This window comes from Natator depressus, chromosome 8 (genome assembly GCF_965152275.1).
Source record: "Natator depressus isolate rNatDep1 chromosome 8, rNatDep2.hap1, whole genome shotgun sequence".
Taxonomy (NCBI): domain Eukaryota; kingdom Metazoa; phylum Chordata; order Testudines; family Cheloniidae; genus Natator; species Natator depressus.
Window position 1 is genome coordinate 52,847,081 of NC_134241.1, and position 15,882 is coordinate 52,862,962.

Genomic DNA, 15,882 nt, shown 5'->3' on the forward strand with positions numbered 1-15,882 from the left:
CTGTAAGAGGGTGCAAAGCCAACGGGGGTGGCTGTCTCGGGAGCAGGCTGGCAATTCTGTGAGTCAGCCCTGTCAGCAGGTGTGGTTAAGGAGATGCTAAGTGAATCTTGCTGACTCAGTGTTGCAGGTGTGGCTTGTTTATAGGTATAATGGAAGCGAGAGTGGCCTTCTGTCTACAGAGATCTTGGATCTGAGGCAGAGAGGACCTAAAGCGTGAGATGACCATTCCTGAGGTAGGAACCCAAAGAGCAGTAGCCATGCCTGAAGACAAGGCTTTGGCTGCACATCATGTTATTTTTGTTAATAAAGGTGACCAAGGAAAGTTGAGCCTGGACTCTGCATAATGGGCTAGATCTCAGCTGGCGTAAGTTGGTGTAGTGCCACTGAAGCTATTGTAATTCATTAATGTATACCAGCTGAAGATGTGGGCCCATTGTGTGCACTGTGTTTTAGAGCAGCTTGGGAAAGGTGCCTGCTACCAAGATGATCTCTGGACAACCAAAAACATCTAGAGAGTTACTAGACCATGGGGTACAACTTTATTGGCATTTCTGACTGAGGAGCAGTTCAAGAGGAGTTTGATGATGAGACTGTTGGTGTAGAAATTGCATCCTTAGGGAAAAGGAGTAGGAACGTAGACAAATATCAGTAATTTCCAGATGTTCACCTTTTCCCTTCTGTTTAACTATGTGAGTGGGTGAGCAGCTTGTTCACAGTCATTTGAATTCCGAGTGGTTGTTTGCGTTGTCCATGCCTGTACCCTGTCTTAGTCTTTTTTTTGTGGAGATTCGCAGGAGTGGGATCTTATTTGCACAGATGTCTGGGGAATGTGAATTCACTCATCATTATTTTCTCTTCCCCTGTTCACATGTTTCAGTCAATCCAAGAAGGGATTGGGAGCAATGCCACGTGGCTTAAGTGAACAACCAGGAATAATGTATAATGGAGAGTCCAAGTGAACAGTTTGCAAACATTCCCTAGGCTGAAATTGGTTTGTCTGAAGTACTGGGCAAATATGTAATAATAATGGATCCATTTGTACAAACTGGGGTTGATTCACCAGCAGAAAAAAAGGGCTAAATTCATCTGGTAACTTATTTGCAGTGAATAATTTGACCTGCTCTATTAATTGTGAAGGAGCCTCCCTAGCAGAATAAAGTGGCTGAGTAACCCTTGAGGGGCCTTTTCACTTCATTATAAATGTTAATTTGCTCATTGCTCAGTTGACAACCCTGGATTGCCTAGTTTTTGAGTTGATTGGTGTCTGCCTCAGCTTGTCCTCTCATTGCTCTTGGACTTCTGATTCCTTCAGAAGAAAGGTCTTTTATCTCCAGCTGGGACACCATTACATGGGTCTCCATAGTTTGAGAAATAATAATCTGAAAAGAAAATGGTAGCGAATCTGTGTTCAAATCTAATCAAGGAATATCTTTGTAGGTATCTCTTATCATACATCCCACAACAGGGACTGCCACCTGCCTGGTTTAAACTTACGTGCCTGTATTGAAGCCCTTTGCAGGTAGATTTCCATCTATCTCAGTAACCCCTCTGCCTAATCCCAGGATAAGGATGAAAGGAATGTTGCTCTTATTCTTAGCTTTGCTGCAGCCGAGCCATTGTAAAATGCACTGTGTGGCCAATCTTTATCGCCTGGAGAGAGCTCTCCTGGCAACAAAATAAAACCACCACCATCAAGGAGCGGTAGCTTTGTCGCCGCTGAGAGCACAGCTCCTGCCAATGAAGCACTGTCCACACGGGTGCTTTTTGTCACTAAAATGTTTGTTGTTCAGGGGGGCATAATGAGTAATACTGGACGCATGAAAGCAAATAGGGTGTGAAACGCTCCCAAATTAGAAATTTGCCCTCACTTGAACAACTGTTAATGATTATCCAAAGTGCAGGCCAGTGGGGTATCAGGAATAGGGATGTTTTTGTGTGTATGCAGTTGCACACTTAGACCCTACTTCTGACCTCACAGACTTTGGTGTCAATCCACTGAAGTAGATGCAGTTTGCACCAGAATAGAGCTCATGCTCAAATAAATTGGTTAGTCTCTAAGGTGCCACAAGTCCTCCTTTTCTTTTTGCGAATACAGACTAACACGGCTGTTACTCTGAAATAGAACTTGTGTGAGTGAGAGGAGAATCAAGCCTCCAGTTAATTTACTTGTTTCGACAGAACCCAGATTTGTTGATCTTCAGAGTACTTTTGAGACATTGATTTTTTTTTTTCCAGCTTTCCCCAAGCCGGTGATCTGAATGGGGCATTGAGGGAAAGAGCTTTATTTGTGGTGGGTTGAGAGCTTTGTTGCAATGAAACTTTTTATACACATTTTTGTTCTTAAGCAGAAGGGGCCTGACATTTTAATCCCTCACACTGGGACAGATCAGGAGTAACAGCACTAAAATCATTGGGGCCAGATCCTCAGCTGGGACAAATCGGTGTCGCTCCATTGACTTCTGTAGAGCATTGCTAATTTGCGGTAGGTGAGATCAACCCAATGGAATTACACTGCTGGCGGGTGATCAGAGTCAGGGCCAAAGAATGTACAATCACACAGTTACAGAGTGGAGCTTCTAATTAAACTGAAATGCTGTAAATAAATAATCACCCAGTTGTGCACACACAATATCAGATTTGCCAAAGTGTGTGTTTTCTGCTTTTGATTGCTCCCTAATCAGTTGCACTTTGCTCATTAGCCTGTACATCCCCTCCTGCCTCTGCCCTCATTTGCATCATGCAAATAGATTCTCTCTGCTCTTTTCTCACCTGAAATCTTTTTTTCCTTTCCTTCAGGAGTTAAAAACTAACCCTTTGCCTGCATGGCCTATAAAACACCTTCTCTCTCTTTTGTCAATATGTGTGATGAAAAGCATGAGATCACTGGGATTCTTATAGACCAATCTAGCAGTTTTTTCAGATAACTTGGACTGTGAGATATAATTTTAGTTTGGGTCTCTGTCTAAAAATAAGGAATAATTATTAGTGCTTCAACCTTGGATAAACTGTGTTTATTATAGCTGTTAGATAGAATTTAAATTGTTCTAAGGACATTGGAATTGCTAGACTAGATCAGACCAATGGCCCATCTACTCCAATATCTCTCTCTAACAAGGACCAGCACCAGATGCTTCAGAAGATGGAGCAAGGAACCCCATAATGAAAAGTTAAGCAACAAGATGTCCATGGGAGACTAGGAAAGGAAAGTTCCTTCCTAACCCCAGGCAGTGAGTGGTTGTTTTATATCCCAAAATACGTGGGTTGATAGTCTGTATACAGTTTAGTTCTAGCTTGTTTTCTATATTGCCTTAAACAGGTTTCCATGTTTTTCTATACTCAGGTTTGTTCCTTATTTCATTCTAGTGTATTTGGTACAATTGCTTGAGCTCTTTAAATTGTCTTTGTAACATTGCAGCCACTTAGCACAGAGAAAAGGAAATAATAACAAATAACCCAAAGAGGATCTTTCCCAAATGATTTCAGATTCAGATCTTGCCCCGTGTAATTTGATGTGTAGGAAATGGAGAACAAAATGTCATACAGATGAGATTCTTCTCAGTAAATCAGAATTGTATACACATGCAAATATGGGTCACGCTGTATAATAAAGTTCCAATTAGAAGTAGTTTTAAAAAGCTTAATACATGTTTAATAGATGTTGGGTAAAAATTTTTATAAATGCCTAAGTCTTAGGGCTATATTTATGTGCCTAAAGTTGCCGATAGGCGCCCAGTGGGATTGTCAAAAACATCTAATAGGTGCCATTGCAGATAAGAAAATACCTTTGGCTCTGAGGCGCTTATGAAAATTGTACCTTGTTGTAACATACTCGACTAGTGTGTGTGTGTGTTAGATGGTGAGACACAGCTCAGTAGACGACATTATGGGAGTTCCTAAACTATGGTTCTAAAAAAACCGAGTGGAGTGTTGTATTCTAGTCTTGATTAGCCATTTATTGAGACATCTGTGAATCATTTCTTAATCCTTTACAAAGGGAATCTTCATATCAAATGCGACCTAAATAGTCTCCGCCCAATGAGTGGAGATGAGCTAGGGTACAAAGTTCAAGTATGTTTGGACCCAGCTTTTGACTAATTCAATGCCTGTACCTTTCATTCTGAGGGAGGGTCCCAAAGCTCCTGCATTCTGCACACATTTGGCATCTACTTGCTTTTATTTTTGAATAATTTTGTTCCAGAAATAAAGGACCATGAAGTGGAGGATCTAGAAATCCTCCCAGAGAAGAATCCTGCAGCATTTCAAGTACCCTCAATGATTTTTTTCTGACTCTCATTTGAGTCTTTGCCACATGTTGCATCCCATCTTGGGCGTGGCAGATTGAAAGGACCCACTTTGGACTCAGTGCCTCCTTCGTGCTTGGAAAAAAACCCTGGTTAATGGTTGCCACACCCCATCCCTCATCTCCTTTAAGAAATGTCTAAATACCACCTCCTCTGGTGGTAACAACCACATGGATCTCTGTGTCAGTCCTGGTCCATATTCCTTCTCTGATTTTAGACTGGCAGGGGTCAACTCTTCACCTGGTACTGAACACCTCAACCAAAGTCTCTCTCTGCCTCTGTTTCCCCAGCTGGAAAATAGGGGTAATAACCCTTCTCTGCTTTGCAGGGGTGCTTGGAGGCTTAATTCATTCATTTATGTAAAGTGCTATGAGATCCTCAAATGGAAGGGGCTACAGACATGCAAAGTAATAGTCCTGTTTGAGTGCACTACTAATAATTAGAGATGGTCTTCAGAAATGGTTCAGAAACTTCTCCAGAGTTTGGGGGTGTTGGGATGGGGATCCATGTGTTTTGGGTCAGCCCCATCTCTGGTAATACTGGAGACGAGTATACACTTGCATGCTGGAATGGATGCTCAAGAGCCTGCTCAGCAATTTATCTGAGAGATCCAATCATTTCTTTACTCTTAAGTGGCACCTGTTGTGAATATCAAAGTGTGTGCAAGGGCAGTTGCATATTCCATTGGGCATTGACTATCTGCTTTTGTGTTCGTAATGCAAGCTCATGTTTCTGACAGTCAGACCCTAGAAGGAAAAATACCCAGGGTGATCCTTTTGATTGCAAGCAGATTTCAGAGCTGTCTCCTGCTTGGCACATCAGGTGTCTTGCTTAAATAATCTGTTCAAACCTGCTCTGAAATGATCCATGGACCCCACACCCGAGTGGGGACAGTGAGTACTTCACATTGCCGTAAGAGAATCCCCCTCTTAGTCACTAATTGAGAGTGGTGTGTATTGCCCTGATACAGGGTTTCCTTAGAGAAGGCTCATCTAAAGGTCCCCAACGCTTCAAATAAATTGGAGTTAATTTATGGCTTTGCGTCAAAAGTATTCTATATAGGTTCTTATACTGCGCTCATCCCTGTAGTATCTGAGTGTCTTCCAATAGTGCATTAAGCGACATGACTAGCATCTGTCACGGTTGTTCTCTCATCCTCTCCCCAGGTGGAGAAGTAAGTGTGTGCAGTGAAGTGTCTCGTTTGGGAATTTAATTACACCCACATACACACAGCTTGCTATATGTTTGTTAGAGAAGGCTGGGAAAAGAAATGAACTTTGGGCTGGGAGCGGTGGGGAGGTTTGTGATGGTCCTTTGTTCCTGGGTGAGTTCAAGTCACAGTCTCAGACTGGCCCCTGAGGAAGTTCTGGTTCCTGCACAGACTAGCTTTACCCTTGTGTCAGAGAGTTCCATTTTCCCCCAGAATTTAGATGGTCTTTTAGATACCCCGGGACAAAGTTGCTGAGAACCCTGCAGGTAAGACTCAAGGCCTCTAACTTGATTTCATGTTCTATGGGAAGTCAGCGCAGGTAGCAGAGGATAGGTTTGATGTGCTCACGGTAGCCTGTGTTGCTGACGAGATGCACTGTAGTGTTCCGTAGCACTGGAATTTCCTAAGCACTGAAGGCTTCCTGCCCAGGTATATCACACTGCTGTTGTCCGGGCGAGAGGTGGGTGTTGCCGAGGCCGGGTCTTTGTCCACTGGGATGCAGGTTCAGATAGTTTAGGTGTAAAACTGTATCAAACTTGGTTTCAAATTGGGTTTTGCTTGGACATTTAAGGCTCATTTGGACCCCAAACGTTGGAGGCATGTGAAGCTGAAGGAAAGGTTCTTTGGCACCCCTACAACCTAAAGCATGGAGTTGGTACAGCTCTAAAATGCATGTTAAGTTGGCCAGAGTGTAACACTATAATTCCTTCTGCAGGAGAAGTGGGGAGCCCGCTGTGACAGCCTGGGCTCTAGTTACCAGTCAGAAGGAAGGGGAGAAATCTCAGCTTCTCTGCCTGCCCCCTCCTGGATACTACAGTGCAACCACAACTTACGTCTATTGATTTTGACTTTACAGCCAGTTTAACAAAGCAGCCATCCTGGGCTTCTAGGCACCCTTGACTTAAGTAAGGCCACCATTTGCTGAGGTATTTACACCTGTGTCTAATTGCAGTCAATAGGGCGACTCACTTAAAATAAGGTACGTGCATAGGTGCTTTGCTGAACTGGGGGTTAAAAGCACAGTGGCAAAATGGGCAAAAGCCAGCAGCTCCCATCCCCTTCAAACTGGAAAATAGCCAAGCAGAGATGAAATGAATCCCAAACTGTATCTGACCTCAGCTCTTGTCCTGCCCCTCCTTTCTCAAATCCCCGTGGGGGGAAGGAGGCTACCAGCATGCCAACAGATTGGAGCTGTGGTGGCTCAGGGGAGGTGAGTTCACAGGGTGAGGACCTCTCCAGGACACTCCTTCTCTTTCTGTAGGAGTATTGGATCAGAGGAGAGGTGCAGGTCCCCCAAACCTCTTAGTTCTCTGGGCTTTAAAGCAAGGGCTTGCAGCACAAACGCACCTCCTCCTCTAGAGGAAGAGGCGAGCCCATAACCACCCAACGTGCAACAGCTGGCCACATCTCTGCTGGGTCCAGGTCTCTGCATAATGCAGCATGTCACCACTATGACTGTGGGAGGCTGGAAAGCAAGGCCCATTAAATGCACACATGCCATCCTCATCAGCAGCTGCCTGGCTATTTGCCACCTCACTGGCTTTGTTCCAGCTCCCTTCTCTGTGCAGTCTAGACCGGATGTTTTCCAGTCTCTCTCGTTTGTTTGCTATCAAGGTTTTCTGGAAACCGTAACATTAGAATCCTCTTTGGGTTTTTTTTTTAGAATGGCCTTTGTACGCCTTTGCTGGGGAGCCTCTAGGGAAGGGCGGGAGATGCTTGGGAGGCGTTGTGGGAGACCCCAGTGGCAGGAGAGACTCCATGGGTGGGGCACGGTGGGAAAGTCAGATTAGGGGCTGGGCCGGTGGGGCCTGCTGATCGCGGCAAAGGGGGAGCATTGGGCAGAGCGTGGTAAGGTGCTTTGGGAGTGGACTAAAGGCCGTGTCAGTTAGGCACGGTGGGGATGGCTGGGGTTACATGGTGAGGAGGGAGTGCTAGTGGAGAAGTCTGGGAATGGCTGTGCAACGTGTTTGGGGGGCAGAAGTTTCCTTGGGCAGGAGATGCAGAGAGGGACAAGTCTAACATGGGGAGACAAAGTTTCTTGGTGGCTCCTCCCTCTGCTCTCTCCTTCACTCCCAGTTCCCACCTGCTCCCCACTCTGTCTTCCCTTCATCCCCTCTTGCTACCCATTTTTCTGTTCCTGTCTTCCTCTCCATTTTGCCCCTTCTGCATTCTGTACTGTGGCAAGGTCTGATACCTGATCCCTCCCCACTCTTCCTTGGGCTTTCTCTCTCGCTCCACAGCTCTGGTGTCAAGTCCTGCCTTTCGCTACCCCATGTCCTCTCCTCCCATTTCTCTCCAGCAACCCCCTCCTTAAGGCTCCCTGTGTTCCACCAGATCTTCCCTTTTCATGGCTGCCTGGTTTCTCATTCAAATTCCCGCCCTGGAGCGTGTTTGGAGGAGAGGAGGAGGACGAGTCATGGCAGCAGAAGTGCACCCACCCCAAGGGTGGTAAGGGGAGGCTGTCCCTAGCCTGGGGCCATGATGGAGCAGCTGAAGCTGGGTTCTGATTGTGGGGGGCAAGGGGATGCTTTGTTCAGCCATGCATGTGGTTGGAGCCTATGGATCTTACCATGATCCAGGGTGGGATATTGTGGGATTAGGTGGCCCTGGCATGAGACTGTCGGGTCAGAACACCACAGCTGCAGCTACCTCCCAGATTAAGCAGGACTTAGGTTTGTCTCCCAGTGCTTGTCATTTCACCCCTTTTGAAACCAGCATGATAAACAGAAAGGGGGAAAAATCAGATGCAATGAGCTATTTTGATTATGTTAGATCATTTCTCCTGTCTGTGTATCCTAGGAAACAGAACTCTGGTTTCTGAAGGGGGTAGGTTTGTACCTACTGTACGTTGGGGCGGCGGCTGGGGGGGGGGGGAAGGGAGAGAGAGAGAGAAGATTGCTAATTGCGCTGCACACAAGAGACCTAGCACAGAGCTGCTCTGGCCTGTAATTAGATAAATTAGTGGAACAATGACCCAGTTTTCCTTGGTTTTTGGATTGCTGCAAACAGCTCTGAGGTCGCTCCCTCCTCCTGCCCCACTCTCCATCTTGTCTCCTCCTTCTAAAACATCCCGGGCAGTCTTGTGAGCTCTGTCTATTGTGACCCCAGCTCCGCTCCTACCTGCCCTCAGCCAGCAGGAGTCAGGGCTGAGCAGTCCTGTCTTTCCAGCACTACTGTTGTGCTTGACCCTGGGGTGGGGTTGCTCAAGGGGGAACCTCCACCACCTCTTTTTGCCTATCTGTGAAAGTCTAATCCCAGTGTGGCCCTCCGTCTTGCCTTGTGACACGCAGCACCCACGATCCTGTCTGGCAATGCCAGTCACACCTGAGCAGAGCGTGCCATCTGGGGCCAACGCAGCTGAGGCCGGGTGGGCATATAACCTCCCCGCAGAAGGAACCCATCCCAGTTGTTGCTTCCCCTACCCACTCTGATTGCTGATTGCATTTTAATTCTTAAGTCTCATCTCCATCCTTGTCCTGCCGTTCTGTGGCACTTCCAGGTTCAGGGAGCCTGGTACCTTGAGCCTGCGGAGCATTAATCCTGAGACGTGTAGCTAACCACCCGGGCAAAGACTCTGATCTTCTGAGCACTGTCTCTGCTCCAGACTGATAGTGCCCTGGAGAGAGATTAAATTGATCCCAAGCAGGCAAAGTACAGATCTGAAGAGCACCGTCCTGGCAGTCTAAAAACCCAGAGCATAATTACATAGCATTGCTAATGGTTAGAGCAGCAGGGCATGAATCGTGGGGCCTGGCTGTCCATGGCCGTGCACTGTAATCACTTGCTCCTGTGCAAAGCGAGTGTCAAACATTACCTGTCTGATTCGGGGGTGTTTTGCGCACACTTTGCACAGATGTAAATGGTCGCATGAGCTGAGAAGCAGCAGTGAATCAGGCCCATGTTGTGCTCTAGTGTGTGGCTGGTTGGGTCCCACTGCACTCAGACTGTGTGTGACTCCTGGCACTGATTGAGGGCCTGATCCTTGCTCCAGCAGCCACCTGGGGCTGGTCTGCCAGTGAAAAAACAAACTTAATTGGGGCCCTATGATCCTTTTGTGATGTAGTGCTGGCAGCTGCTGGACCACCCCTCCTGGTTCTTGGTGTAGGGGGTATGGCCAGGGAACTGCTATGTCTGGACGATCTCTTGTCTGTCTTAATGAATTTGGGGGGCTAACTTAAGTCAGCCTTGAGGTTGCTCTGAGTTGTGCCTTGGGACCCAAGTGATGCTCAGCGGCTCCAGGATCAGGGAGACATGAAGTTGGTTTAACATCCCCACCCAGGTCCTGAGCTGCACCTGATGCTGACCGGCCTACTCTGAGGACCTGAGCCAAAGGCTAAGAGTATGACTCCTCATCCTGGCACGATGCGGGGTGGGTTGCACCGCACTCCGGCTGGGAATGCGGATCCTGGCAACAGTGTGTTTGTTTTAATTATTGTCTCTATCACTCCATTAACACTGCTAAGTTTAGACCCCAGCAATCACTGCTGACTCACTGGAGGGTAAGGTGCACCAATTCAGGTTGTCAGGTGCCTTGTCTGTGATGGCCCAGTCACGATGTCTCCCTCTCGCGGGCACATTCGCACTGCCAAGTCTCTGTGGCTAATAACTCTGCTTTCTCATTGTCTGGCTGCAGCATCCTCGCCACAGCTGGAACTCACTTCAACACCCATGTGGACCTGCGGACCCTGAGGGCAGTGCGAGTGCTCAGGCCTCTGAAGCTCGTCTCAGGCATTCCCAGTAAGTTCGATCTCCCACTCTTTGGTGGGGCACATGAGTTGTGTATGTCCCTCAGGCTTGGGAAAGCACTCATGCCACCGCTGGAGACAGAGGGTGAAATCCTGGCCTTATGGAAGTCAACAGCAAAACTCCCACGGACTTCGGTGGGACCATGATTTCACCAGTGATGTTTTCCAGCAGGGAGGAGTGCACCCTCTCCTAGATTTCTACAGGAGAGGTGCCATTGGTGATGTGGAAGGGAGAGGGGTAAATTCAGCATGCAAAGATTTGGGGCCCACCCCTGAATCTATATCAGGGCCACACAGAGGTATTTTGGGGGGCTAGGGGTAAATTCTGCAACGAAGCCCCTGCCCTTTTCAAAAAATTACCACTGAGGGGGATGCTGTGGGGACAAGGGTGGGGGGGGGAGCGTAGTGGTGGTGGTAGAGCGAGCATGCCCTGCTCTCGCCCCACAGCAGTGGCTTAGTTCCCATGCCGTGGGGATGGGCCCGGCTCCCCATGCTGTGCGTTGTGACCTGGCACGCCAGGGTCACAGCACTGCACAAGTTTGGCTCTGCTGCCCCACTGTCATGACGGAGGGGCTGCTGGGCCAAACAAGGGTCACCGGGCCAAACCTGAGTGGCTCAGTGACCCCCTCACACCGGGTCACAATGCCACATGGTTCGGTGGCCCTCTCAACCTGGGGGAGGGCTTGGGAAAATTGCCCCTTTTGCCTCGCCCGTCCCTTCTGCCCCAGGGGGCCCTGATCTAGAACAAGGCTGAATGCTTTCTGGTGGAGCACAACTGGGAATCCCAGGATTCACAAAGGCCGGAGACTCTAATTCCACTCCCATCCCAGAAGGCAATGGGTGGATTCCTCCAGGGCTGCGGTGTATCCATGAGTGATTTCCTTTTTCCCTCCCTTTAAACAAGTAAAGGAATCCGTCTATTGGTGCTCCTGATCTGTCCCTCTCCTGGGCCCTAGATGTACGGCTTGATGAGTTAATAAATGAGGGAGCGGCAAGGGGCTAGGAGGGGGACTGTAAGTTAATGCCTGAGGCTCCTGCTTCTGAAGAGAGACCTCTGGGAAGTAAGGAATTTGGTCACAAGCAGAATGTCCTCAATGGAACTGGATGTGACTTGGTTTACGGTTGCAGGGATTTGTCATGGGATATGATGCCTTCCACCTCTTGCTCACCGGGTGGCCTCTCTCCCCTGCATCATAAGTCAATTTCCATCTAAGAGCTGGTCAGTGGTCTGTGTAGGACGGTCCTGACCCAGATTCTAGTGCACACAGGGCCATGTCACAGAATCCAGCCTCACGGCGAGTGGTTCTTTTGTCAACTGCCTCGAGAGAGAGGCTGGGAACTTTGTAGTCACAGAAACTGAACCTCTCATCTCTTCCTCAAAGGTGGTGGCGCAGTTGCAGGGCAATAGTGGGAGAAATTTGCTGTGCTGCTGTCCTTTGTACCCCTCATCTGTCCCGTCTCAGTCTGGCACTTTTCACCAGGACAAAATCCACTCTTTAAAATATGAATTTGACAGCAAGCCAGCACTTGCGGTCCCTGCTCAGGAGAGCCCTGAGATGGGAGAACAGGTCAGGAGCGAGGTGCTGTGACAGAGCAGGGTGTGGAGAAAACACACCATTGCATTTGGCCCACATCATGACTGGCTCCTGGCACTGCTGTCGGCACTCCTCTTGCCCTGTCAAAGCCAGGTGGGGAAAATCCTTAAACCTCCCTTTCTGCAAGGTACTTGGCAAAACTCTGTGCTCTGGATGGCTTTCCCCCATTGTTATCCAAAGTGAATGCATGGGTGGGCTGTTTAGAGGGAAGCAATCAAAGGCCACACACAACACGGGAGCCATGCAGGATGTGCACTTACCCGTTGTGCATGCACAAATGCGTGCATTTGGATGCACAAACTAGATACCTGCGCATGGACACTGGCGGCTGTACGTGCAGTTTCTTGATTTTTTTTTTTTTTCTTTCACAAACAGTTGCATGCAGGTGTGCTTTTGCAGTGGCTACTAGGTGATTCTTCATCCGTTACGGCGGGACTTTGAAATATGGTCCTACCTGTTTACCTTGCAGTTGCCACTTGGGAGGCAAATCCAAATGAGTAGTGGATGTTTTTATATGGTAGCACCATAGAGGCCCCAACTTAAATCTGGGCTCCATTGTGCTGGGTGCTGCACAATACAAAGTAAGAGTCTATCCTTGCCCTGAAGAGCTTTCAGTCTAAATAAACAATACAAACATGGGGTGGGGGGGTAAACCGCGGCAAAGACAGGTGAACTGACTTGCCTGTGGTCATGCAGCAGGCACTGTCAAGAACAGAACCCATCCTGAATCCATTGTCCTGTCCACTAGGTCATGCTGGTCCTCTAGGGGCAAAGTTCTCCTCCCTGATCCTCACTGCATGTCTCTATCTCCCATTCTACCCTTGCTTCTGGAGCAGAAGTCTGTAGATCTCAGTGGAAATTCCACAGGCGGAATATGCCGAGAAAGAGCTGCAGTGGAGAGAAGAAAGTTCCCAAAAACCCAGAAGTCGATGTTGGGCAGTTATGGGAGTGGCAGATGCCTATTTGGCAAAGGTTTCTTCACGCTGTGCTTTGCCTGGTCCCATTTGGCAGATTACTGATCCTTCTACATCTCTGTAGCTCACCATCCTTTTACCAAGAGCCTCTCCTGTAGGGAAAGGGAGAGATGTTGTCTCTGCTGTTAGCTGGGCAAGGTGGTGGGAGGGTCAGTGAGCTGTGTCCTCTCTCCTCTTCCCCAGGCTTACAGATCGTGTTGAAGTCCATCATGAAGGCCATGGTGCCCCTTCTCCAGATAGGCCTCCTGCTCTTTTTCGCTATTCTGATGTTCGCCATCATCGGCCTGGAGTTCTACAGTGGGAAACTGCACCGAGCTTGCTACACGAATAATTCAGGTAGGCAGGCTGCCATTCCACTCTGTCTGTTGTGCATGGCAAGCCGTTGTGAGCAGCACCCTTCTCAGCTCGGATGAGGTGGTTGACTGTGTATGAGCCACTCTGTGGCCTTGCCACGCTGAACCCCAGCTTGTCTGGTTCAGGCTGCAGCAAGGCATAAGCCATGCTGCGGCATGCAGGTGGCATGGTGGTATTGACACTTCAGACTGTAACACACAACTGTCATCACACGATCACAATGGCTGAGTAAAGACTGAGCTGCTGGTCCCTGGTGCATGGTGGGGAGAAATTCCATTTCCACACAATGCCCGCTGGAATTGGAGTCAGGCCATCTCGGGGGTCACTCCCTCTTCTCACTGCTATGTTCCTGTTGGAGCTCTGGGCTCAGTGATTTCCTCTCTTCTTTTACTGAACGCCACACTCCGTCTTCCTCTCCTTGAGCCTGCTGTCAGCCAGGGAGGGTGGCAGTGAGGTAGAGCTGGTTGCAAACATTCATGGTTAGAAAAATGTCAGCAAAAACAGATTTGTCATGACTATATTTCCCATTTTCTAGCCAGCTCTCCAGTGGGGATGGAGAGATGGATTGGTTTTGTAATAGATTCCAGCCAAGGATAACTTTACTGTGAGATAACGGGCAGCTTCTCCAGCCAGAGATGGTAAATACAAACAATTATAAGTCACTGCTAGTCTCTTTCCTCAGGGCTTAACAAAGTAAAATCCAGCTAAGAACAAAGCAACTCAATCACCTCCCAACAGCCCTTCTAGGCTCAGCCTTCCTCTTTCCCCATACTGCCCTCAGGCTATCCCTTATACAGTTCCCAAAAGCTGACCTCTGGACTCTCAGTCCTTTGTAGAGAACTGTTTCCCAGAATGCCAGCTCTTAAAGGGCCCAAGGACCATAACGGGTGCACGTGTGCTCTGAGGCCCAGTGACTGATGTTGTTATGAGTGGTTTCTATCAATCAAAACCATCCCCAATATCTGTTCTTGTCTTCATATCCAATACCAGCTGATCTCATTTAAAGAGAGAGGATTCCCATTCCTGAGACTTAGCATGGGCAACTGTAAGTGTTCCAAAAATCATGAATAAGGACTCAAAAATATGAGATTGGCATACAAATCATGGGATTTAAAATGATGATGATAATACAATGTGGGTTTTACTTGCCTTTGGGTTTTTCACCCTCTTGGGTGCACTTGAGTCACATTTTCAAGATTTTCTTCACAATTATAGGGGTTAGAAACTTGCTTTACAAAACTCCCCTGAGATGCTCAAGTAATCACAGGATTCCAGGAGCTGGGGCTTTAAGGAAAACACCAAGCATCATGAGACTCGTCATGAGGGTTGACAATACTTCAATACAGAGAAGAAAAGCCACCTCTTTAGATTATTATGCCCACTGTGTACTAGCTGCTTTCTAGACAGGCAAGAAGGGAGAGGTCCCTTCCCCCAAAGAGTTCACAGTCTAAGGTTTGGGGGGGGAATGGGAAGAAACATACTAACATACATCAACACGACCAGCCATCCCTGCTCAGGAGTGGCCAAATTCAGAAGGCCCAGCATTGTTTCAGGTCAGGAGTGAAGTGCATTAAAAGAGGCATGTGAGCTCTGGGGCTGCATTAGTAAGGAGTGCTTCGGGTCAAGCTCGAGATGTACTGGCAGAGCGTTGAGGGTCAGAAAGTGGGGGAGTAAATCTGGAAAATCAGGGCACTGCAGGTCAGGATTCCATGAACATTCCAGTGACCTAATGTCCCCCCAAATGTGAAAGCTTTAATGACACAGCTAGATGCTCGTCCCACCTCGCCTTCCACTAAGTATCCGGGCTGGGCTCTGTCTGCTTTTCTGCGTCTCCTCCCCCCCTCCCTGATCTCTGTGCCCTCCGGGCATTGCTTTTTTATGATTGCAGGTGAACTGGAAGAACTGGATCCCCCACATCCGTGTGGGGTGCAGGGATGCCCCTCGGGTTACGAGTGCAAGGAGTGGATTGGTCCCAACGATGGGATCACTCAGTTTGACAACATCCTCTTTGCTGTGTTGACTGTCTTCCAGTGCATTACCATGGAAGGGTGGACCACAGTGCTGTACAATGTGAGTGAGGCTGCGATGGTACTCAGGGCTCTTAGAAGCAGAAGTGAAGTGTGTTTTTGCTGAACAAAGCTTCCAGGCTGTGGAGCTCTCCTGGGTCTCCTGTTTGGGCTGATGATGGAAATGGGGCTGCTCGTTAGTGGTGGGATGTACAATTACAGGTGAGCGCAGGCCGGGCTCAGTTCTGGTTCCACTGCACATCTGGGTACCTTTGAGAAGGAGGAAAAACTAATTAATTGGAGAGCCACATGCAACTTTGCATCTATCGGTGGTTGGATTTGTGATATGTTGCAAAGAGCTGGTCAAATGGCAAAGACCTGTCCCCTGTGCTGGCTCTAATGAACCTTCAGTTGAGGGGTGGGGCTTTGGGAAAAATGGGCAGGATCAGATTCAGCCCTACACAGTTTCCTCCCTCACCCCTGTTGGCAACCAGCACACCATGAGCACCTTTCATGGCACAACCGGTCCCACTCCTCGTGGAACAGACAGACTGCAGCCACTGTGTATGCCAAACTTCACTGAAGATTGCAGCATGACTGCAGGTGTGCTTCGCTGCGCTCGGCAAGGGCTGGAATTCAGTAACACGTGCAGCCTCCTGTGAGTGGAGCGATAAATGCATGAGCCGTGCTGCTTTGC

At 48.4% G+C, this 15,882-nt stretch overlaps 1 protein-coding gene across 3 annotated transcripts in view; it reads left to right on the plus strand.

Moving 5' to 3' along the window:
• Nucleotides 1-15,882, plus strand: part of CACNA1E (calcium voltage-gated channel subunit alpha1 E) — a 318,744-nt gene that overhangs the window by 142,983 nt on the left and 159,879 nt on the right. For all 3 annotated transcript variants that reach the window (XM_074961064.1, XM_074961066.1, XM_074961065.1), the window contains exons 6-8: nucleotides 10,145-10,248; nucleotides 13,009-13,161; nucleotides 15,068-15,249. In XM_074961064.1, coding sequence (XP_074817165.1) covers nucleotides 10,145-10,248; nucleotides 13,009-13,161; nucleotides 15,068-15,249 — 439 coding nt within the window. The remainder of the gene's footprint in view (nucleotides 1-10,144; nucleotides 10,249-13,008; nucleotides 13,162-15,067; nucleotides 15,250-15,882) is intronic.